The following is a 27878-nucleotide window of genomic DNA, read 5'->3' as shown; positions in this document are numbered from 1 at the left end:
TGTACGTTACTTCAGAGGGTGCCGTTTCTCACAATGTTTTATACCATCAACCTCTCCCCAATACTTGTTACCAAGTAAGGTTTTATGCTAATAATTATTTTGAGTTAGTGTCCACTGCCTTTAAACACAAAAGGCTCCATTATTTTAGATTCGTTTTCACAATTACAAGAAATATTTTGAATTTTTTGTTTCTTTTATTTTAAATTGTCCGTATGCGCAGTAGGGTGTATTCTTATAGGTGTTGCGCGTTATAAGTGTCTGCTACTTTTATATTATTGTTTTGTCTATGTACCATGTACACCACATATTGCCATAAAAGCATAGTCATTGAAATGGATTGCTTATAAAAGTTTAAATTAAAGTTTCAACAAAATACCCAGTGCTATTGTTTAGTGTTCCTATAGGCTGTGCACCACATTGGTAAGATAGAAAATAATGTTCACCGATTTGCACATAACTGTCATGGTAAAAAGATGGTCATGGTGGAATTGTTATATATATCCTGGCTGAACAAAATTGAGGATTGGAAGAATCTTACTCTTTTGGGAAAAAGGATGATGGAGTTTCGTTTCCGATTTTGAGTTTGTACTTTTCAAGTTATAATCATGATGCAATTATTAATACAAATTTAATTTTAACATATAATAATCAATGCAAATAATTTGAAATATAAACTACTAATTTGTGTTTGCAAATACCACCATCAGTAATCAATTCACATACAGTTTATTAAAAAAATATTTAAGATGTATTTTCTCTTTGAAGCTGATATTCTTATTTAAATTAAGGTTTTTTGTTGACTGTTTTTCAACTCAAGAAGTTGCCAATTGCCATGGAATTTGCCATTGCGTTTCACACTTTTCGTACAAGAAATCATTTTCAAGTAATGAAATACCATTAAAATTCACAAATATTATTTGTTTTGTTGTAATAGTTATTATATTATTATAGTTAGACATAACTCAGTCGATAGTTTTGTTAAGTATAGGATTGCTAACTTGTTGCCATTTAAGTTTTTGAAGTGCGTAAGAATTGCCATACCCAGGTTATTCTCATGATGTGTCTCCCCTCCCCCAAGAAAGGAAATCATAATGATAATGCTACAGTGCTTCCTCATATTACAAGGTTTTTGTCTTCAAATTTTTCTCTAGAGAGGAGTTTTTTAGAAACAATTTGAGTGGTTTAAAAAAACAAAACACGTATGAGTGGCAGGAAATTTAGCCGATTATGCGAACTCACAAGTGAAGTGCAGTAAAATTAGAGTGCAGTATAACAGAATATATATACTTTTCCTTTACCAGAGGATGAGTATGGGGAAAAAGTTTTTTTTATGGAAAATATTAAAACCATATCACATTTTCCATCATGTAATTTCACAGTAGAAAGTGCCTTATATAAATTCATAATGGTACAAACAATATTTCTGTATACATACTACTTTGAATAAAACGTGACTTTATGATAAAATATTAAAGTGTGCTGGGTTTTGTCTGATGTGTGTGTTTAGGTTGTTTTTATTTATTCAGATAAAATCACTAGATGTTTCCGGGGAATTATATTATTTTTTGCTCCCTGCGGACATTCTAGTCAATCCAACCCAAACAACTTTTATTGATGAATTAATTAATTGCCCTAAATTCTTGTCCTTCATGATTTGCAAATACTTTGTGGAAATATCAAGGATTTCAATTGTAAAAACAAATCTCAAAAATTGTTTAAAAATCCATTGTTTTAAAACTATTATACGTTTCTGTTAAAAATTCATAAGTGAAGTGCCTAATTATGCACAATATTATGAATAAGTTCAAAATTTGTTTGTTTTCTGTGTGAACTTTTCACAGTCGATTATTGTAATGAATAATGCATGACCTGGATGAGGTCAATCGAGGTCACGATGACACGGTCATCCAACATCAACAGTATGCAAGATGGCTTCCCTGTGTAGGATCGCGTCGCAAAGGGTGCTGCAAAATGTAACTGTTTTCGGCCAAACGAAACTGAGATATGAAAATCATAGAGGCTTTTCAGGTAAATGAGCATCACATTGTTGCTTGACATAATTTATTTTGGCATAAATCATTTCGATTTCCTGTAAAAAAAACCGGGATTCATTCTGTTTAATAATACGTTCACCGTATTATATTCGCTTTACTATTCCTGCGATCATGTACATTAGTCATACGTACGTAGGGGCCCTTGTCTATTATTAGTAAAATAATAGCAAGGACAGACTTGCGCTATGGTTGGTTCATGGAGATGTTTGGTTAAACACTAAAACTAAACCAGGGCCCAGTTTCATAAAGCTGTTGGGCAGAAAAAAACTGCACCAGTCACAGCAATGTTAAGTCATAAGTCTTGTGGTGGTAACCTTATTCTGTTATTTTATTTTAAGGCCATACTTTTCTGCTGTACTTATCTAGTTTTTGTGATTAAAGTTACCTACACAGTACAGTGTACACATTGCAAGCTAATTTAAGAAATTGGGCCCAGCCCTTGGTTAAAAGTAAAGGTACCTGAGCAATGTTTACAGTACACACACACACATTCAAACGTATATTAATTGACCATAATAAGCCGATCGTCAGCCGTATCATGAAAATTCTTTAGAACCTATTTTCATTTACGGCTGACGATCGGTTTATTTATGTTCAAATGATATTGTTTTGAATTTAAGACTCTTATTATGTTAGACTAGAGACACAAAATATGTAGTTTGCATCTAGACCCAGTAACTGGGGCGCTGTACTCCTTTTTTCGAAATTTTTACATTCTCGGTCAAAATTTCGAAAAAAGGAGTACAGCGCCCCAGTTACTGGGTCTAGTTTGCATCAATTATTGGTGTTTGTCATTAGTCATTTCCAAATTTCTGATATATTTTACTCTCTTCCCACCAGGGTCTTCACAGCAGAAGGTGAGATTCATACGGATTATTTTATAAATAAATAAAAATACAACCTCCTTTTGACCTCTAGTACAGTAGGTGAGAGTAACAATCCTAGGTGTCCCCCCCCCCCTCCTGAGTACTTTGTCTCGGTTGGCACTTTGAGCATAATTCGGTATAATTAATTTCATATGGTTTATTAAATTTTGTTGTGAAGCCAAGAACCCTCAGAAACATGAACTTAATCACTGTACTAACCAAGAACCCAATGCAGAGAAGACAATGAAGAAGTTTCAGTTTTAGATGCGGGAGGAAAACCTTGAGGGAAAACCCATGCAGTCAGGTAGGGACTGAAAACCCAACTCACACAGTGCCCCGATATGATTCTTAGAGGTTGAAGGCAAAGAAAGATACCAGTATGCCAACCTGACCACCCTCGTAAATTCTGATTTATTAATCATTGATTGTTTAATTCTTCCTCTCCAGGCCTCCATGACGCCTGTTGGGTTCATCGGCCTGGGTAACATGGGCGCCCACATGGCCAAGAACCTTATAAAACAAGGCTACCCGCTCATTGTTCATGACGTTTACCCAGAGGCTGTCAGCGAGCTGCAAGGCAAGGGTGCACAGATCGCTGACACGGCAGCAGAGGTTGCTGAGAAAGTTGATCGTATCGTGACCATGTTACCGTCTAGTCCCAACGTTCTTGAGGCGTATAACAGCAGGAATGGCATACTATCGTGAGTATTGGAAATCCTCAAACTACCATTGCGTATTTTATTTGCCATGCAATCAAAAGAAGCATGCAAAAGATAAATGTGCAAAAAAATCACTTCCTAAACCATACACTAGATTTTTCATATTGATCAAAATCAGACAACCTATAATGGTAGCACATTTTTAATGGTGTTATTAGAGGTGTGTGTTTTGAAACTAGCGAATTGAAATGAATTACTCTTCCAATAAATAAGATGTTTTATGGGGTGACAAAACCATCACTAAATAAAAAACTGAATTTTAGACTTGAAAGATCAAGCCTAATTGTTTTACTCATTTTGCAAGAACTAAAGTATTTCAAGCAAAAATATTTTAAGGCAAGCTTTCCACCTTGATCATCTTTAAACTATTTTTTTAGTTTGGTGTAAATCTGTGAACTCTTTCAACTTAACAAATGTTAAGCACACCTTTAAAAAAAAATTTTTACGCTTTTTCAGAACTGTGAAAAAAGGCACTTTAATCATTGATAGCAGCACCATTGATCCTTCAGTTGCAAAAGATGTCGCTGCTCAAGCAGACAAGAAAGGCGCTGTGTACTTAGACGCTCCAGTATCTGGTGGTAAGTAATGAATGCTGAAATCTCGATAGCAACTCGGCTAGGCACGAACTTGTAGCTACTGCTGCGGCTGGACCACCACTTCATCATGCTTTGAAGTTTAGGATGTCCTTAGCAACACTTGAGCAACAGTTTAAGCTGTAGCAGAAACCACCAGTTTGGACAAGGCCTCACTCTCTGGGCCTAATTTCATAGAGCTGCTTAACAGCCGATTGTGTGCTTACTGCGTTTCCAAGTCATAGCACTGCTAACCCTAAGCACACAAAACATGTTTGTGCTACCTATATTAGAGAAACTTGCTTTTCAAAGGTTAGCAAGAAATTTAGGCTGTCAAATTTTCTGGATTGTTAAAATACACATTTGCTAGTGATTGCTTTTCTGCTATAGTAAGCACAGAAAATATGCTTAAACAGCTAGGCTCAGTGTCATAGAGTCTATAAGCATACAAACTTGCTAAGCACAGACAAAAATTGCTTTAAAAAAACTGGTTACCAGCCAAAATTTCATAAAGTGTTCATTGTTTCAACTGGTGCCCCACTCAACTTTTGCTTGAGTATTTTCTTAACAGCTCTATGAAAATGGGGCCTGGTCTGTGGCCCTCCCTTCAGTGGAGGGCAATGTTGAATGACAAAATGCACCTACAGGAATAGTTAATGAAATAAACAAATAAATATGGACTGTCTTGTCTTAGGTGTGAATGCTGCGCGGGACGCTGTACTGACCTTCATGGTTGGAGGGAAGCCTGAAGAGTTTGAAGCAGCCAAGGAACTCCTACAATGCATGGGGAAGAATGTAGTCAACACTGGACCAGTGGGTACCGGTCAGGTAGGTTGGCTTTATAGTGGACTGTCTTGTCTTAGGTGTGAATGCTGCGCGGGACGCTGTACTGACCTTCATGGTTGGAGGGAAGCCTGAAGAGTTTGAAGCAGCCAAGGAACTCCTACAATGCATGGGGAAGAATGTAGTCAACACTGGACCAGTGGGTACCGGTCAGGTAGGTTGGCTTGATAGTGGACTGTCTTGTCTTAGATGTGAATGCTGCGAGGGACGCTATACTGACCTTCATGGTTGGAGGTAAGCCTGAAGAGTTTGAAGCAGCCAAGGAACTCCTACAATGCATGGGGAAGAATGTAGTCAACACTGGACCAGTGGGTACCGGTCAGGTAGGTTGGCTTTATAGTGGACTGTCTTGTCTTAGATGTGAATGCTGCGCGGGACGCTGTACTGACCTTCATGGTTGGAGGGAAGCCTGAAGAGTTTGAAGCAGCCAAGGAACTCCTACAATGCATGGGGAAGAATGTAGTCAACACTGGACCAGTGGGTACCGGTCAGGTAGGTTGGCTTTATAGTGGACTGTCTTGTCTTAGATGTGAATGCTGCGCGGGACGCTGTACTGACCTTCATGGTTGGAGGGAAGCCTGAAGAGTTTGAAGCAGCCAAGGAACTCCTACAATGCATGGGGAAGAATGTAGTCAACACTGGACCAGTGGGTACCGGTCAGGTAGGTTGGCTTTATAGTGGACTGTCTTGTCTTAGGTGTGAATGCTGCGAGGGACGCTATACTGACCTTCATGGTTGGAGGGAAGCCTGAAGAGTTTGAAGCAGCCAAGGAACTCCTACAATGCATGGGGAAGAATGTAGTCAACACTGGACCAGTGGGTACCGGTCAGGTAGGTTGGCTTTATAGTGGACTGTCTTGTCTTAGATGTGAATGCTGCGAGGGACGATATACTGACCTTCATGGTTATAACATTGGTATCTGTATTCATGATGGGCTACATATAGGGGACAAGGCCAAGATCATAAAAGTACATGGAAATCAAGAGAGAACTAGTACATCTTATTTCATTTTTGATTATTTTTATATTTCCAGGCGGCCAAGATATGCAACAATATGATGTTGGGTATAGCTATGATAGGAACGTCAGAGACGATGAATTTGGGCATCAGGTATGTGGGTTCTTTCAGTTTTTACAATTATTTATTTTGGATTTGACATTGACCTTCTCCATTCCGAGGCCTCAAAATATTCTGTTGAAGTTGCAATTTTTCTGAGAATGATGTGCTCGGTTAATGGCCGTAAAAAACTTGGTTCTCAATTAGAAGCATTTGAACCAAAATTAGTACATAATGACTGATCATTAAAAGTGATTTTGAAGATTATTTGTGCCATTCTCTCCATCCATTTACAGGTTAGGTCTTGACCCAATGATGTTAGCCCAGATTTTAAACACCAGTAGTGGGCGTAGTTGGTCTAGTGACACCTATAACCCAGTACCAGGGGTGCTTGATGGGGTCCCCTCCAGCAATAACTACAAGGGTGGATTCAGTACAGCTCTCATGACAAAGGTAGCTTCATTTTAAGGCAAATTTTCTATAAAAAGAAGCTAACAATTGTGGCCTGTGCGTGAAGCACTTGCCTCTCACCACCCTGGCCCTGGTTTGGCCATATGTGTCATTGTTCTCCTATGCAATTAGGTTTTTTTCTGAGCTCCCGGTTTTCCCCTCTTAGGAAAATTAGGCGCCTTTGATCTCGGGCAGTGGTCACATATGGGTCGATGTAGCTGGTTACAAGAGGCGCTCTTACATAATTGTTGAATATTGATTTACACCATCTTTACAGGGAAATTTGTTTTTTCTTCTTGATCCGCAGCCAAGTGCACCAACCAATTATGTAAGCAATTTGATAAAAGTCTCCCTTGGTTTGATTTCTTTAAGCAGGTATCTTCATGCCTACCGGTCACAGTGCCAGTCCCTTTGGAGGCGCCTTGGATCTATTACATAATATATTATAACAGGTATCTTCATGCCTACCGGTCACAGTGCCAGTCCCTTTGGAGGCGCCTTGGATCTATTACATGATATATTATAACAGGTATCTTCATGCCTACCGGTCACAGTGCCAGTCCCTTTGGAGGCACCTTGGATCTATTACATAATATATTATAACAGGTATCTTCATGCCTACCGGTCACAGTGCCAGTCCCTTTGGAGGCACCTTGGATCTATTACATAATATATTATAACAGGTATCTTCATGCCTACCGGTCACAGTGCCAGTCCCTTTGGAGGCACCTTGGATCTATTACATAATATATTATAACAGGTATCTTCATGCCTACCGGTCACAGTGCCAGTCCCTTTGGAGGCACCTTGGATCTATTACATAATATATTATAACAGGTATCTTCATGCCTAGCGGTCACAGTGCCAGTCCCTTTGGAGGCGCCTTGGATCTATTACATAATATATTATAACAGGTATCTTCATGCCTACCGGTCACAGTGCCAGTCCCTTTGGAGGCGCCTTGGATCTATTACATAATATATTATAACAGGTATCTTCATGCCTATCGGTCACAGTGCCAGGCCCTTTGGAGGCGCCTTGGATCTATTACATAATATATTATAACAGGTATCTTCATGCCTACCGGTCACAGTGCCAGTCCCTTTGGAGGCGCCTTGGATCTATTACATAATATATTATAACAGGTATCTTCATGCCTATCGGTCACAGTGCCAGTCCCTTTGGAGGCGCCTTGGATCTATTACATAATATATTATAACAGGTATCTTCATGCCTACCGGTCACAGTGCCAGTCCCTTTGGAGGCGCCTTGGATCTATTACATAATATATTATAACAGGTATCTTCATGCCTACCGGTCACAGTGCCAGTCCCTTTCGAGGCGCCTTGGATCTATTACATAATATATTATAACAGGTATCTTCATGCCTACCGGTCACAGTGCCAGTCCCTTTGGAGGCGCCTTGGATCTATTACATAATATATTATAACAGGTATCTTCATGCCTACCGGTCACAGTGCCAGTCCCTTTGGAGGCGCCTTGGATCTATTACATAATATATTATAACAACATCTTCCCTCAGATTGAAAGAAAAACTATTCAACAAAATGATTGAAAATCATTTATCTTCTTTGCAGGATCTCGGCTTAGCTCAGAACGCTGCGACCAACACAAAGACACCAACACCTCTAGGATCATTAGCTCATCAGATCTACAGAGTCATGTGTAATAAAGGCTACAGTCATAAAGACTTCTCATCTGCTTACCAATACCTCAAAGAAGAAGAATGATTGCTTGCTCCAAGAAATCATCTCAACTCGACGAGATGGCAGCTTGGAAAGGTTGGGTCGTAGATTGGTAAATAATCCAAAAATTAATTTGATAAAAACTTACTTGTAAGAAGCACTGCAGGTGTGTTGATAGTATCAACTATTTTGAGAAAGATTTTTCTTTCGATATATTATTTATGGTTTGGATATTTTTCCTCCCAAAACATATGAATCTGAGATGCATGGTTCTGAGAAATGAACCATGCGGTTTGTTTCTCAGAATTCTAAAGGTTGACTGATCGTAGACATTTCTGTGATGTACGTTCATGAATGCAGCAGCCAGAGATGTGGTTCGTACTCACTGTCAACCTTGCTAGTTGTGGAAGATTCAACGCTCTTGGTGTAAATACCGTTGCAATTATTTTTGCTGATTGCTCATTCTCAGCAAGTAGACACTGTATTCAACTGAAACTTTCACAGGTGACTTTTATTGTATCTGTGTTAATAATTCTGTCTATAATTCAGCTTTGGGTTGACACAAACCAATCTATGACCCGACTTTTAACTTCAAAGGAAGCATTGTTCGTTTTGTTTATACTTCACATAAAAGTAAATACAAAGCAAGTTTTGCCAAGGTTTTTCATTGCAGGGCAAGGATATTTGTAATTCGTGAAAAACATGAGTCAGGCTTCATCAAACCTGTTTGTCTTTAACACTTCACCTCAACACTGTGCACTGGTCATACCACCCTGTTTAAAACCAAGAGAGACCGTGGGCATTCCTTGGGCATTCCTTGGGCATTCCTTGGGCATTCCTTGGGCATTCCTTGGGCATTCTTTGGGCATTCCTTGGGCATTCCTTGGGCATTCCTTGGGCATTCCTTGGCATTTCCAGGCAGGCAAGATACTAACAAGTTTATGGTAAATTTTACATCATGTATAGTAATGTCAACCTAAACTCAATTTTTGTAAACAGCAGCTGAACAAGATGTGCCATTTTGTTAAAATCAGGTTTGGATGAAAAAAATGCACGCTGCAATCTCAATAAAATGTTAGATTTTATGTTTCCTACAAGTCCAGGCTTTGTGGCTCTTTTGTGTGGGTCGATGACGAACTATACCTTCCTCTCTCAGGTATTGAAAGCCGTGATATGATGGTCCCAAACTTTCAAGGAATGGTATTCTAATATCATTCACCTCCACCTCCAAGACAATTGTCAAAGTCATGTGTCAGTTGAGGTGTGCCAAATTTGAAGTGCTACACAATATAAACGTGAATGTTTTGTAGAAAACGTACCTGAACTGATGATAGTTGCAGTTTTGTTGGTGCCTTTGCTTTTGGTCAGGGTCAATTAATGGTTTTAGTAATAGATTATTGGAGGGGGTATTGAAAACCAAAACTAGGTTAGAGTAGCTAGGAATATTAGGCCCTGATCTTTCTCCAAAACTGAGTTACTATTTTGTTACACTTACATGGCAAAATGGGTGAAAATAAAACAGGGTTTAACAAAATTACTTTTAATCTTTAACAACTAATCTTTGGTATTTTAAAGGTAGTATAGACTGTTTTTTGTTTGTTTATTTTTCATGCAGGATGAAGGTTGGGGTTCAATTCCACTTTCAAACTTGTGGGAATTATTTTATTTAGGACTTGGCTACCTCTATTATGTATTTTTTAATGCTATGTTAATGCATTCAAGGTACGGTTCAGGCCAAACTTAACATCTTTTCATTTATTGGTGTAAATTCCCACCCCTATGATACCCGCTTCTTGGCAAGCCTCGTAGGTTGAATTTGTACTTTTTATTCAAGTCGAATTTTTTTTATTTTCAGCTGTAACCGTATGAAATCTTGTAGATACATATGCAAAATCTCTCCATATTTTTATGCAAAATAATAATAATGAAGTGTTTTCATCAATTTTAAGTCAGACAGTTTGACAATTACAAGTTGCCTTGATTGACTTTATTGATTTTATAATTATGGTATTGAACAATCTTAAGTGTTCGTAAATTTAGTTGAAAATATAATTGCCCAGTTTCATGGCTCTGTAAACAAGAAGATTAGCACATACAATGGCAGACCAATTCACACAAGAGAACTGTTGGTTTTTAGCTTGCGTTGCAATCCCAAAGATGCCAAAATATGTATCTTGCAATGAGGGAGAATTCGTAAATCAACCAGATAGGACATAAATTCTCCTAACCAGAGAGATTTAAGAATTTGTTCATCAGAACATAGAAAGATTTGTTTATTTTCAGGGAAATTCCTGCAGGATCATTGAGAGTTGGCAGATCTGCAATGCATTCTCAATTTTAGAAGCTATTGCTGAAATTTGATGCAAATCTTGGAAGCAGATATTGGTTGACTGTAGGCACATAATTTTTTAGTAAGCAGAGCCATGAAGAGTGGGTCTGGATGATGGGAATTATTTTTGTCTCATGCTTTGTGTATTTTACAAGTTCATTTGATTAAACCGGAAATGAGCAAAAGATTCAATTATATTGTCATGGTAATGAAATCCTTTTTTATTGACAGATTACCAGCATCCAATGATGTGGTCAATGTTGTCATGACAACCATTGGTATTGTAAATAATATCGTCATGACCATCAAGAGCTACAATGGCAGTCATTCATGCGTGTTATTTTGTAGCAGTTAAACTTAAACTTGTAAGTTAAAATGCTACTGGTATAAAGTCAAAATAATGCAAGGAAGTAGGACCCTTGTGATTTTTATACCAAAAATTGATGAAAATGCTGGACTTACCCCTTGTGACATTGTTCATTGTGGCCTCAAAATTAATATGAAAATTGTGCTGCATGGACTTACCCCCTTGTGATTTTATCCTTTCTAGACCAACATTTGTTGAAAATGCTGGACTTACCCCCTTGTGATTTTATCCTTTCTAGACCAACATTTGTTGAAAATGCTGGACTTACCCCTTGTGATTTTGTCCTTTCTAGACCAACATTTGTTGAAAATGCTGGACTTACCCCCTTGTGATTTTATCCTTTCTAGACCAACATTTGTTGAAAATGCTGGACTTACCCCTTGTGATTTTATCCTTTCTAGACCAACATTTGTTGAAAATGCTGGACTTACCCCCTTGTGATTTTATCCTTTCTAGACCAACATTTGTTGAAAATGCTGGACTTACCCCCTTGTGATTTTATCCTTTCTAGACCAACATTTGTCGAAAATGCTGGACTTACCCCTTGTGATTTTGTCCTTTCTAGACCAACATTTGTTGAAAATGCTGGACTTACCCCCTTGTGATTTTATCCTTTCTAGACCAACATTTGTTGAAAATGCTGGACTTACCCCTTGTGATTTTATCCTTTCTAGACCAACATTTGTTGAAAATGCTGGACTTACCCCTTGTGATTTTATCCTTTCTAGACCAACATTTGTTGAAAATGCTGGACTTACCCCCTTGTGATTTTATCCTTTCTAGACCAACATTTGTTGAAAATTCTGGACTTACCCCTTGTGATTTTATCCATTCTAGACCAACATTTGTTGAAAATGCTGGACTTACCCCTTGTGATTTTATCCTTTCTAGACCAACATTTGTTGAAAATGCTGGACTTACCCCTTGTGATTTTATCCTTTCTAGACCAACATTTGTTGAAAATGCTGGACTTACCCCTTGTGATTTTATCCTTTCTATACCAACATTTGTTGAAAATGCTGGACTTACCCCTTGTGATTTTATCCTTTCTAGACCAACATTTGTTGAAAATGCTGGACTTACCCCCTTGTGAATCATTTTTAAGCAAATATTTGGTAAAAATGCTGGACTTACCCCTTGTGATTTTATCCTTTCTAGACCAACATTTGTTGAAAATGCTGGACTTACCCCCTTGTGATTTTATCCTTTCTAGACCAACATTTGTTGAAAATGCTGGACTTACCCCCTTGTGATTTTATCCTTTCTAGACCAACATTTGTTGAAAATGCTGGACTTACCCCCTTGTGATTCTGTCCTTTCTAGACCAACATTTGTTGAAAATGCTGGACTTACCCCCTTGTGATTTTATCCTTTCTAGACCAACATTTGTTGAAAATGCTGGACTTACCCCTTGTGATTTTATCCTTTCTAGACCAACATTTGTTGAAAATGCTGGACTTACCCCTTGTGATTTTATCCTTTCTAGACCAACATTTGTTGAAAATGCTGGACTTACCCCCTTGTGATTTTATCCTTTCTAGACCAACATTTGTTGAAAATGCTGGACTTACCCCTTGTGATTTTATCCATTCTAGACCAACATTTGTTGAAAATGCTGGACTTACCCCTTGTGATTTTATCCTTTCTAGACCAACATTTGTTGAAAATGCTGGACTTACCCCTTGTGATTTTATCCTTTCTAGACCAACATTTGTTGAAAATGCTGGACTTACCCCTTGTGATTTTATCCTTTCTAGACCAACATTTGTTGAAAATGCTGGACTTACCCCCTTGTGATTTTATCCTTTCTAGACCAACATTTGTTGAAATACTGGACTTACCTCTTGTGATTGTAACCTTTTAAGGCAAAAGTTTGATGAAAATGCTGGACTTACCTCTTGTGATTTTAACCTTTTAAGGCAAAAATTTGATGAAAATGCTGGACTTACCCCCTTGTGATTTTATCCTTTCTAGACCAACATTTGTTGAAAATGCTGGACTTACCCCTTGTGATTTTATCCTTTCTAGACCAACATTTGTTGAAAATGCTGGACTTACCCCTTGTGATTTTATCCTTTCTAGACCAACATTTGTTGAAAATGCTGGACTTACCCCTTGTGAATCATTTTTAAGCAAATATTTGTTGAAAATGCTGGACTTACCCCTTGTGATTTTATCCTTTCTAGACCAACATTTGTTGAAAATGCTGGACTTACCCCTTGTGATTTTATCCTTTCTAGACCAACATTTGTTGAAAATGCTGGACTTACCCCCTTGTGATTTTATCCTTTCTAGACCAACATTTGTTGAAAATGCTGGACTTACCTCTTGTGATTGTAACCTTTTAAGGCAAAAGTTTGATGAAAATGCTGGACTTACCTCTTGTGATTTTAACCTTTTAAGGCAAAAATTTGATGAAAATGCTGGACTTACCCCCTTGTGATTTTATCCTTTCTAGACCAACATTTGTTGAAAATGCTGGACTTACCCCTTGTGATTTTATCCTTTCTAGACCAACATTTGTTGAAAATGCTGGACTTACCCCTTGTGATTTTATCCTTTCTAGACCAACATTTGTTGAAAATGCTGGACTTACCCCTTGTGAATCATTTTTAAGCAAATATTTGGTAAAAATGCTGGACTTACCCCTTGTGATTTTATCCTTTCTACGCCAAAATTTGATGAAAATGCTGGACTTACCTCTTGTGATTTTAACCTTTTAAGGCAAAAATTTGATGAAAATGCTGGACTTACCTCTTGTGATTTTAACCTTTTAAGGCAAAAATTTGATGAAAATGCTGGACTTTTCCCTTGTGATTTTATTCTTTTTTTTTCAGCCAAAATTTGATGAAAAAGCTGGACTTACCCCTTGTGATTTTTTCAATTTTTGACACAAATTTGATAACAAACAATCTTAAAGCAAAAATAACCACTAGTTCAAACAATTTTCACAGACATGTCACTTGTTTTTAATTTTCAAGCATGTGAGACTTTTACAAAAGCACCCACAATTTATTAATCAAATTAGCTTCAGAGTGTATGTTATGGAGTCCAAAACAAAAAAGAAGCACCAAAGCTCACTTTCAAGAGATTTGTTTGTTTATTTAACACTGCAATTGTAATTCCAAATTTAAGTTATAATTCAAAAACTGCAATCAAATTGTGCGCAACAGGAGTTTAAGAAACTATTGGGCTGTGAGAAACTGCATTTTATGCCCCAACACTAATAACGTTCCTTGCTTTTTTAAATGCTAAGAATACTTTCAGGACGCTTTTATAAACTTGTCCTTGCTTTTTTAAAAGCAACGTTTTTTTAAACATGTTTTTGTGGTTCCTCCAAGAAGGTTCACAGATCAAACCACATTTGACATCAATATATTCCATTCGTTTGGCAAGTTACAGATACAATAATTACTCAGTTTCAAACAGCAAAACATGACAATCACATTTTTACAACAACATAACCCGTGAATATTTTGTTATGATGATCAAATAATTCTTGTACTATTTACAAAAAATGTGAGAAAAATTATTCACATCAATCGATAAATTAATGAATGGATACATCTGGCATCATTATGTCTTCAAGTATCTTAAACAATAAAGACACATGGCCTCTAATAATGGCCACCAATAGCCGAGTTATATATAAACAAGATTTTAATGTCAAACCATTTTTATGATTGAAATTTGGCAGGTTTGTTTTAGATTATGTTCAAATGTAACACCATGGCTTTGCACAAGTTGAAAACAACTGAAGAAAAAAAAAACGTCAAAAAAGAAGAAAAGCAATCTAAATTACACCGTAGGGTTTCAGAAGGTAAACATGAATTTAGATCAACTTTCCTAAAATCGATCTCAACAAGATGTAACGGTAATCTTGCGCATTTTTGGTAATTGTTCTAACTAGACAAGCATTACAAGACAAGCTAGAAAACATTACAAGCATCAAGAAACTGCATGGATTAAGCGTTTTGCAAGATTTTTTTAATTATTTGTTTTGGTTTAGTCTGACACACAGGCATGGCAAGCAATTGAGCTTTGTATATAATCTGAATCATTTTCACTGAAATTGCCAGACAGAATTACTGTTTTTTATTTTAGAAATAGTGCATAGACATAGTAGAATATCAATTATGTTGTTAATGAACTCTTCACTAAGGCGAGGCAAGCGTCTGTGAGCAGATTTGAGATAAATCCAGTTTAGGACACTCAAGAAAAACATCTCCACAGTTTGCCAATCAAATATTGACGATCATTCATAATAACTTATCAAAATCTGAAGAAAAAAACAAATAAATGCATGCAATAACCGAAAGAAAAGAATAAGTTATGAAGTTTGTTTTATCAGCTTGTACTTAATGAGGATTCTTCCACACCATGTGTATCACTGGGTGCCCCACTCTGTCCGTCAGATGGTGCGTCACTTTGTGTGTCATCCTCCCCTGGGGTGTCGTCTTGGTCCTCAGGATGATCCGCTTCTCCTTCATCCTGGGTTGATCCTTCTGCCTCTGGGTTCATGAGAGGGGCAGGGGTCGGCGTGCTGGGATTTGACGAGCCCAGATCGGAATCTGATTGGCTGCCGCCATCACTGGCATTGCTGCCTCTTGCTTGTAGCTGGTTCTCGGAGACTGTGTATTGTTAATGAGGCAATTAATGGGTATGTGAGAAGTGAATAGAGAAGACAATGAGGGGAGGGGGTGAAGTGGAGGGGGAAAAAGTAATTAATTTTAGTTTCATATTCATTGTGATCAAAAGGTCATTGAATGAAAACTTTGTGGTAATTTTAAAATAAAAAAATGTTTTACAGTAGTAAATTAATGTTTCTTCATCAATAAACTACGTTTACCAGGAGCTCAAAAATGTGCCAAAGCATATGCCTTACAGACCTGAGAAGACGATGGAAGGTCCAACGCACAGAAAAGCAGATGTTGGGGCTGAGAATTTCAGAATCTTATTGATTTACAGGAAAAAACTGTGAATATTTACCCCTTTGAGGAGAGCCTTGCCTCTGGGGAGGCGGTGTTGCAACTGGGAGTGGAGGAGCATTTGGACGAACTTTCTTGGACGGGTTTAATACTCCACAGTAAGCACACTTGAAGGCTGAAACAATCAAGAAACAGAACAATAAAAAACAGTGTTCAACGGTGAAATCTTCTTACACATTATTAAAACACATGATATGCTCTGGGGGTCTACTAGATTCTCAGAATGGCACCTAGAATGGTGACTGATCGTTGAGACACTACATGGCTTGATTCAAAGAATAAAAAGGAAAAATCAACCAGATGACAGGGCTTGTAGTTAACAATATATACTGGACCTGCATAATACAAGACCACACTGTAATGAGAGATTTTCTACACAGTTTAAAATGTACTATTTTTATTTGAACAAACACTAAGAGAATATCTCATTAGTTTTTGTTCTAAGAATTAAGTTTGCTTTTAATACCAAACATAATTGGAAGATATTTACCAGACTCAACAAGCCAACATTGAACATAATTTTCTTGTTTAAATTACACAGTGTGGTACTTTTAGTCATTGAAAAACACAAGACTTGTCCAGGCCTGAGTTTACTGGCCTCGGGCAAACAAGGTGCTGCCAGAAACTCCTTCTTTTTAGCAATAAGTCTAACTGGGTTATTTTACTTATTATGTTATTATGGGTTATTACACAACACACAGGACCAACGGCTTCATGTTCCATCCAAAGGACAAAGCATCATGATTAAGTGTCTTACTTAAGTACATGTACACAAGTGTCATGACCCGGACTTGAACCCTGATCAAAAACACCAGAGCTTGAGTCCAGTATACTTGACCGCTCGGACACAACACACCAAAGTAGCTCTACAAAATTGGACCATGATCATAGCTGGTGGTGGTCCTCCATCCACACAATCCCATCTAGCTAAGACCAAGTAAGGGTTCACTTCTTACCTAGATACTCAAACTCTTCCTGCAGTGCCATGCCGTTGTGTGAATAACAGTGTTTACAAATCAGTGCATAGCGACTGGATGGTCCGTCACCGACTAAGAAATCAACAAGTTTATCCACTGTGCCTCTCTCTCTGGGCAGGATGGGGCGAGCTGTGGTCTGGGGTCCTACAAAAGAACATGAAGAAAGACACAACCACTTTATTAAGATGCAATAATGGGTACTCAAAAGGCAATTTTCAACCGTGCATGCTCAATTCTCAAATTTCTTTCAGGTCGAAACGAAGGTTTTGATCTTAAATAAGATTGGAATTCCAAACAGATGAAAATTAATAACAAATTACAATATGTGTCATATGTGGGTCCTTTTGGAATACCATGGCTTCAGCTTCGGCTTTGACTCTGGCTTAGGCTCTGACCATTGTATGGATGCTACCAAGATTGAACCCAAGCCACAACCCAAGCCACAGCCCAAGCCAGCCCCAACACAAGCCATGATTTTGAAAAGAGCATATGACATTTTGGTCTTTGGTGGAAACAGGCTGTTGGATACTCACTCATCATAAGTTGCTGCTGTGGAGTGAGTCTAGGTGCCATACTAGGGGGGCCTCTGACTGGCGGTCTCTGCATTGGTGTGTTTGGGGTTCTTACACCCCTTGCTGTCATTGGTCTCTGCCGAAGCTTAGGAACTAGGGACAAAGAAAATAAATCAAGTTTCAGATCAAGAAAAAAATCTTGCTATAACTGAAAATTCTTTAAAACTTCATTAATTTATACACTTTATGAATTTGACTGATGAAATTGTTTCTTAATGTCTCAGTGGTTCACTGATTAGTCTTCTGCAGGACTTGCAATCACAAGGTTGTAGGCTCTAACTACAAGCTAACCACTGATTTCACAATGACTAGAATAAGTATTGTCATCTAGTTACTGAATCACAACTTATGGATTTGTGCAATTCATAATCATAGACGTTAGACCAATGTTTGTATGAGAGAGATTGGCTGTTGCCAGTTTAATGTTTATATCCCCTTGTGGGAGTTTGCCAAGTTCACTTGATGGGAAGATCATCTATACGATTGATATAACTGAACCAACCTGGTTGGGCGATGGCTTTGGATGTGGACGGAGTCGCTTGTTGGAGAGGAGGGGGAGATGAGGCCGGGTCGAATCGATCTAAAATCTCCTTTGCTTTCTTGTAACTCTCCTTGTCTTTAACCTCTTCAAGCTATCAGGGACAATAAATAAATAAAAATTATATAAAATTAGCTTCCAGTATTTTAGGACAACAGGGCCCAATTTCATAGAGCTGCTAAGCACAAAAAGTTGCTTAGCATGAAATTTCTTCCTTGATAAAATCAGGATTTCCAACCAAATTTCTATTTGTTGCATATTGCGTGTTACTGGTATTCACCTGTTGTTTGCTTATCCTGAAAATCACGTGGAAAATTTGTTGGTAATCCTGTTTTATCATGGAAGAAATTTCATGCTTAGCAAATTTTTGTGGTTAGCAGCTCTATGAAATTGGGCCCAGATCATTGAAAAGATTTACGGTAAAGTGTGATGACTTAGAACTCCTCTCTCATATGGAGGTTGTAGTGAAGTATTCAGTCCACAATGATTCAGGACCCTCCCCCAATTACTCCAACCTATCAGAATCCACCTCTACGTTTTACTCGATTCCGTTGAACTGAGGACTGCACCAATTATACTTTACACAGGATCAGGTAGACCACCGTAATCAGAGGCCAACGTCTTGGATGTGCTGGATTTTGTTAGATTCAGGAAGTATCCTAGTCAATCACTCATCAAATCAGGTAGGCCTATACCACCATGTACCACCAGGAGTGATCAGAGTCCAAGACCAAAATATTTGGGTGTTTGGTTACCATAGGATGGTGGATTTTGTTAGATGAGTAAGGAAAGATCCAAGTAAATTACTCATGGGATCAAGGATGCCATGGACAGCGGCAAATAGTTTGGGTGTTTAGTTACCATGATGGTGGATTTTGTTAGATGAGTAAGGAAAGATCCAAGTAAATCACTCATGGGATCAGGGATGCCATGGACAGCGGCAAATAGTTTGGGTGTTTAGTTACCATGATGGTGGATTTTGTTAGATGAGTAAGGAAAGATCCAAGTAAATCACTCATGGGATCAAGGATGCCATGGACAGCGGCAAATAGTTTGGGTGTTTAGTTAACATGATGGTGGATTTTGTTAGATGAGTAAGGAAAGATCCAAGTAAATCACTCATGGGATCAGGGATGCCATGGACAGCGGCAAATAGTTTGGGTGTTTAGTTACCATAGGATGGTGGATTTTGTTGGGTAAGGAAGGATCCTAGTAAAGCCTTCAATGGAGTCACAGTGAACAGGCCCCTACTTAAAGGTCACTGTTTACGAGGCAGACCACAAACCACCTATGTGGACACCTTGCGCCGGGACTCTGGACTGCGTCGGGAAGAGCTGCATACAGCAATGGAGGACCAACACATTTCAGTTCAGTTCAGTTCAGTTTTATTTCCACTCAATCATTTCAGATGACAAGATATAACATAGAGTAGTAAAGATACACAATAGATTAAGTGGTGGAGGACTCCCAAAAGCAAGCTTGTAGGGTGGAGTCCCCCAGGGATGTGAGTAAATACAAACGTAGTTTTTTTTCAGAACAATGCCTGGGATATTTAAAGCACACAAAAAGTTACACATGGAAAGACATGGACAAACACTAACAGGACAAACAAACACAAAGACAGTGGTTCTTTATATGGTGGATATGCAGAGAAAAGTAAAAAAAGTGGTAAAAGCTGTATCAAAAATAATATATAACAAAAGCAGTTAACTATAGTAATATATACTTAAGGGAAAATAATACTATTCAATCATGGTAATTATCTAATTATTTGGAGGGCCATCATCCGATGCTCCGCATCGACTGAATGAATGAATGAATAGGATACATTTGTCAACCTTGAAATTCAATCAAATTCCTCAGTTTCACTTACAATTTTCTTCTTCTCTGCTCTCAAGTCTTCCAGTGCCATTTCTTGAGAAAAAGAAAAGAATAAAATGTAAACTTCAAATAAATCCAAGTCTATGATACACAACTCAATGGTTCATTACAGCTGTACAAACAGAAGAAACTTTTTGTATCCTATCGTACTTTACTAGATGGTCATTTTGAATTTATTACACATGTCTTTTTTTCATCTAAACATTTTGCGACGGCTAAATCCGTGACCTATTTGTTTCTTATTTTGATTTTGCCTTATAAATTTGAAAAAATTCTGGTCCAGTAAAACCTTTGAGTGGCCTTGTAGATCTACCCCCCACATTCAACAACCCCCCTTCCATATGAATAAACATCACTTACGATTCCTGGCAATTCTCTTCACAAAATACCACTGAAGTATCTTCCTTATTAGATAGATCCTGAGAAGAGAGGACAACAAAATTCATTGATTCAACATTTTTGTTTAAGGTTAGAGTCACATCATGCCTTCCGAAGACCGCTATTCTGCTTGTGGCGGCTTCAATCTAGGCGTTAAAATAAAAACTCAGGACTACAATAGGATACATATCATGACTGATCTGGTGTTTCAGCCACAACTTCCCTTAATAATTGACTTTCTGATCCCAGAATTGACTTTTAAACTTTAACTTTGTCACTTGTGGCATGACGTGTTTGAGCTGTCAAGTGAACCAAACTCAAGCTCTGGTATTTCTGATCAGCAAAGGGTGGGTTCAAGTCCAAGTCGCGACACCTGTGTATTTTTAGGCAAGACAGTTAACCAGTCCTCCTTTGTCCTATCGATGGGAAGTAAAGCTGTAGGTAAAATGTGTGGTGTAATGCACATATAAAAGAAATTGGGTTCGCTACTGTGATTCTGGCAGTGGTTCCAAGTGCGCTGCAGCACCTTGTAAACCCGGCGCAGTTATAGACGGTCTGCCTAAGAGTACAATTCGAAGCAGAGGTCGCCCTAAGCTGTGCTGGATAGACAATGTGGCAAAGTGGAGTGGTAAAAGCGTAGGAGAGCTGAGAGGAGCAGGCTCAATTGAAAGAGACCAGGTGATGGGGGCGACTCCAGGAATGCGCCCCCATTACAATTTGAGGATGAGGCAGACACGGACACAAGTCTTTGCCGAATGATGATCTATAATAAGACTCCAATTACTTACAATACTGGAAAGAGAAGAAACGGTAGAATCTGGGTAGCGCGACCTTTCCAATCTTTAGCTTCGTAGTAGAAATAGAAGAACAGCGCCATCATGAGGTACAGGATGACTGAGTAAAGGAGCAAGGACCCCATATACTGCTTCTCTCGCTGCGTGTCACGTCGCTTTAGGCCGAGGAGAGTATCCATCCGTTTCTCGATGGACTCTAATTGCTCCATGGTGGATTGCTTCCGCTGGTTAGGAAAAAAAGAATCATCTCAGAATAAAAAAGTGAGTAAGAGGTTTGTTTCGCACAATAGATGATAGAGGAATGAACCTCATCTCATATAGTTCCAGGACTGTTCTGACTATAGGAGCTATTCTTTGACGCTGCGATCCCTGGCCTTTGCTTCCTAATATATAACTATCTAAATCATTGTAAACTTTCATATACTAAGATACTAAGTAATACTGTAAACTACTCATAATTTGAATATATTTATAAAACTTTGTAAAATGTGTAAGTTTAAATGTAGGGCAGCAATGAAATAAATGTGTGCAAATAATTTTTTTTTTATTATTTTGTTTATTTTGACATCTCATCAACAGACGATCGACTGCAGATGTCACAATTTTCAAAGAGTGGTACACGGCCCCTAGCTGGGTCTACCAAATACAATAGATTTTGAATTAAACTAAATAAATGACACTCGAAATTACTGTTGGAGTTTAACTACTTATCACAACAAGTTTACACACATCACCTCCCCCTCCTACTCCCCCCCCCCCCCCCCCCCATCATGCTCACAAGATGGAATAGGTCGGACTTGGAGTAAAACATGTGGATGGGGAGGAAGGAAATTTAAGTTCCTTTAAAAACCAGATTTACTTCCGTATTTGAAATCACATAAAAATGTAAGTTGAGGAGGTCTAGAAATACGAAAATTAACACCAATGTTTAAAACGCAATTAGTGCGAAGGGTGGAAAATACTAATTACTGAATCTGATTTCAAAAAAGCAAAGGAAGGAAATTAATTGTCATCATGGAATGTGGAAGCGGAAAATATTCAATATCAACAGAAAATACTCACCCATAACTTTGAAATGAATGTCCCCATGGCAGTTCTATTCTTTACAGACTTGAGAACCCTTTTGAATCGACGAATCAATTAAATTCCTGTCAACGGAGGAAAAAGCATCATTGACAGAGAGAGATCTGGAGGTCGATATGTGATCTGGTTTCGCAAGAATGTGCCGAAAGCATCAATCACGCAATTTTGATTTCAGCGAAATTCGTGCAACATTTTGGACTGGTACCTTTTTCTTCAACGTTTCCATTCACACACTAGCTGGACTGGCACCAGACTAGTATAAGTCAGATCCCCAAATCATCTTTTATTGTTTACCATTCTTAGTCACGATAGACGCCTGGGTTTATTTTACAAATTGGAGCAGAAAAAAAGACAAATAATTAATCTGAAAATTATCTTTTTTATCTCTTGATTTCGTCTCTTCCAACTTTGCAAAGAACGACCTTCCGATTTCAAACGATCAAGCTGACAAGTTCATAGAAATTACATTTTGGTCATTCACTGTTTCCTGTGGAACACGTGTGCATAGCTGCTTAAGCAATTAAATTGGGTCAATTAAGTTGTTTAGTTACACGTAGACTTATCGCGGATTGGTCATTTTGGTGCTTTTACGGTCCCGTTATATTCCTTAACAAAACATTATATCTCGTATCGTCTGCATATCACTTCATCTGCAGGAAAGCTGGAAAGTGTGTCAGCAGAAAAATGGCAGAAGAGAACTTCGGTTTGAGGAAACTATGGACGGTTTTCTTTGTAATGATGATTCTTGCAGTTCTGCTGGAGGTGAATGCTGAAAAGAAAAAGAATTCTGACGACGATAAACAGAAGAAGAAGAAGAAGAAAGATCTTCGAGACTACAATGATGCAGATTTGGAAAGACTTTTCGACGAGTGGGAAGTTAGTTGGTTTAATTCCTTATTAATTGAAAAAGCAGGATGTTGTGGTTGGACTTTGTATCTGGTTCTTAGAGATTTGTTGCCAGTCATGTTATTTTTAGTGTCAGAAAATAATTATTGATACTATTAATTTTATTATATAATTTTTAATAATTAAAACCAAGAAAAAATTGTTTTGTTTTCTTAAAAATTTATTTTATTAATTTCTGTTTGACTGCTGATGTTTCATTAACTCCCTAATTAATGAGTGTTCTATTTATTTGCAGACTGGTATAATTCAATACAACAGTGGATGAAATTTAATTTTAATGGTAATGAATGCAGTTGGAGGGTTGATTTTACTCACTGTGTTGATGCATTCACTATATGTAACCATATTGCAGGCTGGAATAGTTTATGAATTATTCAAAACCACACTGGATGATCCGCCTCTCTTAAAATTTATGCACATGAGGTACATCACAATACTAATCCAAAACGAGGCGATGGGCGCAGCCACTGCAAGTGATGGGGGACTTCGCCCATAGCCTCAATTTGGGTAAGAATTATGACGTCATGCATAATTAGAGGCGTAAGAGAGGCGTATTGATTGGTCAGATCATAGTCGGACAGAAGTGGGTTCGTTAAACAATAATAAATGGCCATACATGACGCATGATCGATGGAATCAACAAGCTTTGTCAACAGTGATAATGATTTGTTCATAAATTCAATTTAATAATTGGAAACTGTAACCCAACTGTGTTGTTCCAAATTGACCTCAAAACCGATTTTCTTGATGAAACCAAATTGTATTATTTATAAACTCTTCTACATTTCCCTATTTTTTACAGGATGCTGAGGATGAACATGATCCAGACGACCTCCCGGAGCACAAGCGACCTTCACCGACTATTGACATGTCTAAAATGGATCTTAGTAACCCTGAGTCTGCCATGAAGCTAACCAAGAAAGGCAAGACGTTGATGATGTTTGTCTCCGTGTCAGGTGATCCGACCCAGGAAGAGACTGATGACATCACAGTCAGGTGGCAGAGTCAGCTTTTCAATGCTCACTTCAACTTCCAGAGGTTGGTCTCGACGAGTCAAGAAACATTTTGTTAAAGGGTTGGGATCAACCTTACTTCCAGAGGTTGGTCTCGACGAGTCAAGAAACATTTTGTTAAAGGGTTGGGATCAACCTTACTACAGTCTGCTCTCATTGTAAAGATAACTCTGTTTAGAAGAGGTTCTGCTTATAAATATAAAGACTACATTCTTAAGTCCCCAATCTCATTTTTGCTCTGTATTTCTTTGTTTTGCTGCCCTCTTTTTATAACATTCTTGTTATAACATTCTTGTTATAAATAGGTAATTTGGCCAGTCCCATCGATCTTGCTAATGACTGACTCTTTCCCACACCGTAGGTCTGTAGCTTGCCCCTGTGTGTTTTGAAAGTTTCACTGTAAATGGTTCCTCCTATCAGAGTGTTTGGGCATGAAACCAGGCTCTGCTTCTTCTCACAGATACACTTTTGCTTTACTGAGATATAAAATAAAGAGCCATTCCAACAGCTGGAAATTGACGAGAGCAGGATTTGAACCAACAACCTTTGCGCTTTACCAACTGAGCTATCTAGCCCTATAACAAAACAATTAATTTGCTGTTCCTTTTTGTCCTCCTTTGCAGATATCCTGTGAGTAGCGATCGTGTCATCTTTCTTCTGACTGACGGAAGTGTTGCATGGGAAATCAAAGATTTCCTCATACAGCAGGACAGGTGCAAAGAAGTATCAATCGAGAGCCAAGTCTACTATGGCAAAGGCTCTGGGAAAGAAGTCGGCGGAAAGGGGGTGCCAATCGACAAAGATGAATTATAAAATCGTCCATGACTTGTTGATCGGCATCTCAAAGTTTGTGGTTCAAAATATCAGTACTTTTTTTTACTTACATTGAGTTGAACACACCGTTCAAGTCTTGAATATATTCAATCATTTTTTAAGACCAGCAGACTAGGGGCCAATTTCATAGAGCTGCTTAAGCACAAGAAGTAGCTAAGCACAACAGAACTATGCTGACCAGAACAAGGTTACCAGCCAAAATACCATGTCACATGTACAATTTGTGACTGGTATCCTGCTCATTTGTGCTTAGCAGACAATATTTTTTATAAGCATTACTTTCTGCTTAAGCAGCTCTATGAAATTGGGCCTAGGGCCTATGATCAAGCTGCAAATTCAGACATGGCTTGATAACTTTATTTCATTTTAAGGTCACACTTTTTTTTAAGTTTAAACGTTTTTTTGTAAAGGTGCAGAAAGGGTTGAAAAACCAAGCATTTTTTTCGGTTCATACAGGCCTTCATTGTTTTAGATGTTGAGAGGGGTAGGGTTAGAATTGTTATTTTCCAGGTGAAGTATTTCAATTTTCAAAATTTGAGTTGTCCAAGTTGTTTCTATTTCTTGATATTATTCATCTTGTTTCAAATTATAAAGTTCATTTCATAAAATACTAAGATTCATCTTAAGATGAGTTGTCAGTGTCACAGTAGTGATTTGTATCACACTTAAAAACACTGGACACTATTGGTAATGCAAAGACCAGTCTTCTCACTTAGTGTATCTCAACATATGCATAAGATAACAAACCTGTGGAAATTTGAGCTCAATTGGTTGTCGAAGTTGCGAGATAATAATGAAAGAAAAAACACCCTTGTCACACAAAGTTGTGTGTTTCGATGCTTGATTTGGAGACCTCAAATTCTAAATCTGAGGTCTCAAGATCAAATTTGTGGAAAATTACTTCTTTCTCGAAAACTATGTCACTTCAGAAGCAGCCGTTTCTCATAATGTTTTATACCATCAACTTCTCCCCATTAGTCGTCACCAAGTGAGGTTTTATGCTAATAATTATTTTGAGTAATTACCAATAGTGTCCACTGCCTTTAAGATCATTCTTCACTCTTCGTGAAATGGAACCCATTTAATTATTTTGTATTTCTTTTACTTTATGCATTCCCAGTACAGGCATAGCAGGGTCATTGAACAATCCATGTAAATCAACATTTAAGGAGATTTCTCTATGCTTCTATCACCAGAGAAGTGATTTAAACAACAAAATGTGGTTAATTATTTTGTTGAATTATGTAAAAGAGCTATAAAGTTCAAATTTCAAGTGCCTTAAAAACTTTATATTTTGTATGAGAATGGTATAACACACCCCATTTGTTCTTGTTTAACCTTATTTTTATATATATTTTGGTGTGTGTTGTATTTAAGGCCATCGGAATTGGGGGCTACTGCTAAGACACAATCATGCGTTGAAGTAAATGACCACCTTGACTAACCCAAACGCAACAGTCTGCCAATTCCGCTAGTCTGCAATTTTCTATACAGCCTAATCTTCACATCTCATATTTTTCAAACCAAGTTTCTTTTTTGGGAGGACGAGGTGTTCCATGTAGAACTCAAAAAGAGCATCAGTCGACCAAGAAACCGACAAGTAATGGTGTATATTTTGTCAATTTTATGCATTATTTTGATTTTCCATATAATAAAAGCAATTTGGAAACAAAACAAGATTGACTTTTTCCCCTAGCTAATTGAAGCTAACAATATATAAAAACTATCTTAAGACAGATTTCCCAAAATGTATTCCCTCCCCTTCCCCCCCCCCCCCCCCAATGATTATTTTCCCCATAAATCAGCATTACGTTGACAAAAGCCACTCCATGACCCTTCCCTTTACGCATCACACTAAATCAAAAACAACAGTAATCCTATCAAGTCAAATACAATTTTTTTTTAATTTCCAGAAGTTCCTACACAGAAGTACATATTATTACTCTTTGTACAAATATCCGAAAAAATATTAAAATTACTCCATTTCTGAAAATTGTTTTAAAGTTTACTCTTGGAAGAATCTTCAACTACTTTTAATAGTAATAATATAGCAAACCATTTCAAATGTCATTATTATTCACATTGTTTTGTTGACCAAACACAAAACATTCTCTATGTGTTTCGATCCATCCAATAAGTCGAAAAGTCATAATAAATAATATAAAATGGGAAAAGTCTGACAGTTCCGTGCCAGTTTTAAGGAGTCCTTTTTATTTCACATGCTCCAAGGAATGGCAGTTTGGTTTTTAATTTATTATTGATACACAAAACAATAAATAAATTGTTAATATTTCATTGTCAATCCACACAATGTTTACTGGAAAATGAAACAATGGAATAAAGGTGACACTTTGGACAAAAATTCACGAATGTGAACATTCCAAGAAAATGGCCACATGGCCTGGTCCCTCTCCCCCTTAATCTAGAAATAGAACCGCCCAGATGTTACAAGTCACAGTACTTTTAACCAGATGGGGGTGTGTATGAACCAAATTTTCTAACAATTCAGAGACTGTGGTTTTCAGGGGGCTTCGGGTCGTATTTAACAACCAGGCATGCAACTTCTTAGCGCATCGGCCGACATTCTTTCCTTTTTTTTCAAAGGAATTGTATCATTGAGAGCCAAACATCTGGGACAATTTATCCTTTTTGTAAATTATAAAGATGCATGTCTGAACGGCTGAATGAAAACTGCTTTATTCTAACAAATAATGTGACGCTGATCAAATCAAAACAATTGGAACTTTTTCATGGGTGCTTACACATATTAAGGTTAAATTATTGACCAACAAACATTTGTTTAAAATAGCGGTCTCATTAGGCAGTGCTCAGTTCCACTCATAGAGCTATAAGTAGCACACGTTTCCAAATCTCTGGTCTCCATCCTTTGTTCAAAACAGAGCTGCCATCATTAGCATCTTCCAATCGGGAAGATTGTGTACAACAAGCAGG

General features: G+C 37.8%; 3 protein-coding genes across 3 annotated transcripts; 2 read left to right on the top strand and 1 right to left on the bottom strand.

The window, feature by feature from the left end:
- Positions 1 to 1928: 1928 nt before the first annotated feature.
- On the top strand, positions 1929 to 10787 carry LOC117288497 (3-hydroxyisobutyrate dehydrogenase, mitochondrial-like). Its single transcript, XM_033769377.1, has 8 exons — positions 1929 to 2028; positions 2895 to 2911; positions 3368 to 3621; positions 4096 to 4217; positions 4906 to 5039; positions 6088 to 6164; positions 6407 to 6563; positions 8159 to 10787. The coding sequence occupies exons 1-8, from the start codon at positions 1929 to 1931 to the stop codon at positions 8309 to 8311; spliced, it is 1014 nt and encodes a 337-aa protein (XP_033625268.1). The 3' UTR covers positions 8312 to 10787.
- Positions 10788 to 14043: 3256 nt separating this feature from the next.
- On the bottom strand, positions 14044 to 22393 carry LOC117288225 (endoplasmic reticulum junction formation protein lunapark-B-like). Its single transcript, XM_033768994.1, has 9 exons — positions 22153 to 22393; positions 21085 to 21314; positions 20279 to 20337; positions 19911 to 19951; positions 18002 to 18131; positions 17461 to 17592; positions 16907 to 17071; positions 15952 to 16065; positions 14044 to 15593 (listed from the first exon to the last, which is right to left on the bottom strand). The coding sequence occupies exons 1-9, from the start codon at positions 22177 to 22179 to the stop codon at positions 15310 to 15312; spliced, it is 1182 nt and encodes a 393-aa protein (XP_033624885.1). The 5' UTR covers positions 22180 to 22393; the 3' UTR covers positions 14044 to 15309.
- A 154-nt stretch (positions 22394 to 22547) lies between these two features.
- On the top strand, positions 22548 to 25114 carry LOC117288226 (LDLR chaperone boca-like). Its single transcript, XM_033768995.1, has 3 exons — positions 22548 to 23049; positions 23882 to 24117; positions 24716 to 25114. The coding sequence occupies exons 1-3, from the start codon at positions 22858 to 22860 to the stop codon at positions 24903 to 24905; spliced, it is 618 nt and encodes a 205-aa protein (XP_033624886.1). The 5' UTR covers positions 22548 to 22857; the 3' UTR covers positions 24906 to 25114.
- Positions 25115 to 27878: the final 2764 nt, after the last annotated feature.

The sequence above is a fragment of the Asterias rubens genome, chromosome 3 (genome assembly GCF_902459465.1).
Source record: "Asterias rubens chromosome 3, eAstRub1.3, whole genome shotgun sequence".
Classification (NCBI taxonomy): Eukaryota; Metazoa; Echinodermata; class Asteroidea; order Forcipulatida; family Asteriidae; genus Asterias; species Asterias rubens.
This window is presented reverse-complemented; position numbering and strand designations above follow the sequence as displayed.

Excerpts from the sequence above, each read along its gene's own strand:
- LOC117288497 (XM_033769377.1), top strand. The coding sequence starts at position 1,929 with ATGGCTTCCCTGTGTAGGATCGCGTCGCAAAGGGTGCTGCAAAATGTA. Across the intron at positions 3,622-4,095 it reads AGCAGGAATGGCATACTATC|AACTGTGAAAAAAGGCACTT; the intron begins GTGAGTATTGGA and ends ACGCTTTTTCAG. Across the intron at positions 6,564-8,158 it reads GTACAGCTCTCATGACAAAG|GATCTCGGCTTAGCTCAGAA; the intron begins GTAGCTTCATTT and ends TCTTCTTTGCAG.
- LOC117288225 (XM_033768994.1), bottom strand. The coding sequence starts at position 22,179 with ATGGGGACATTCATTTCAAAGTTATGG. Across the intron at positions 18,132-19,910 it reads GAGCAGAGAAGAAGAAAATT|CTTGAAGAGGTTAAAGACAA; the intron begins GTAAGTGAAACT and ends TGTCCCTGATAG. Across the intron at positions 17,593-18,001 it reads CAAAGCCATCGCCCAACCAG|TTCCTAAGCTTCGGCAGAGA; the intron begins GTTGGTTCAGTT and ends CTTTGTCCCTAG.
- LOC117288226 (XM_033768995.1), top strand. The coding sequence starts at position 22,858 with ATGGCAGAAGAGAACTTCGGTTTGAGGAAACTATGGACGGTTTTCTTT. Across the intron at positions 23,050-23,881 it reads GACTTTTCGACGAGTGGGAA|GATGCTGAGGATGAACATGA; the intron begins GTTAGTTGGTTT and ends TATTTTTTACAG. Across the intron at positions 24,118-24,715 it reads GCTCACTTCAACTTCCAGAG|ATATCCTGTGAGTAGCGATC; the intron begins GTTGGTCTCGAC and ends CCTCCTTTGCAG.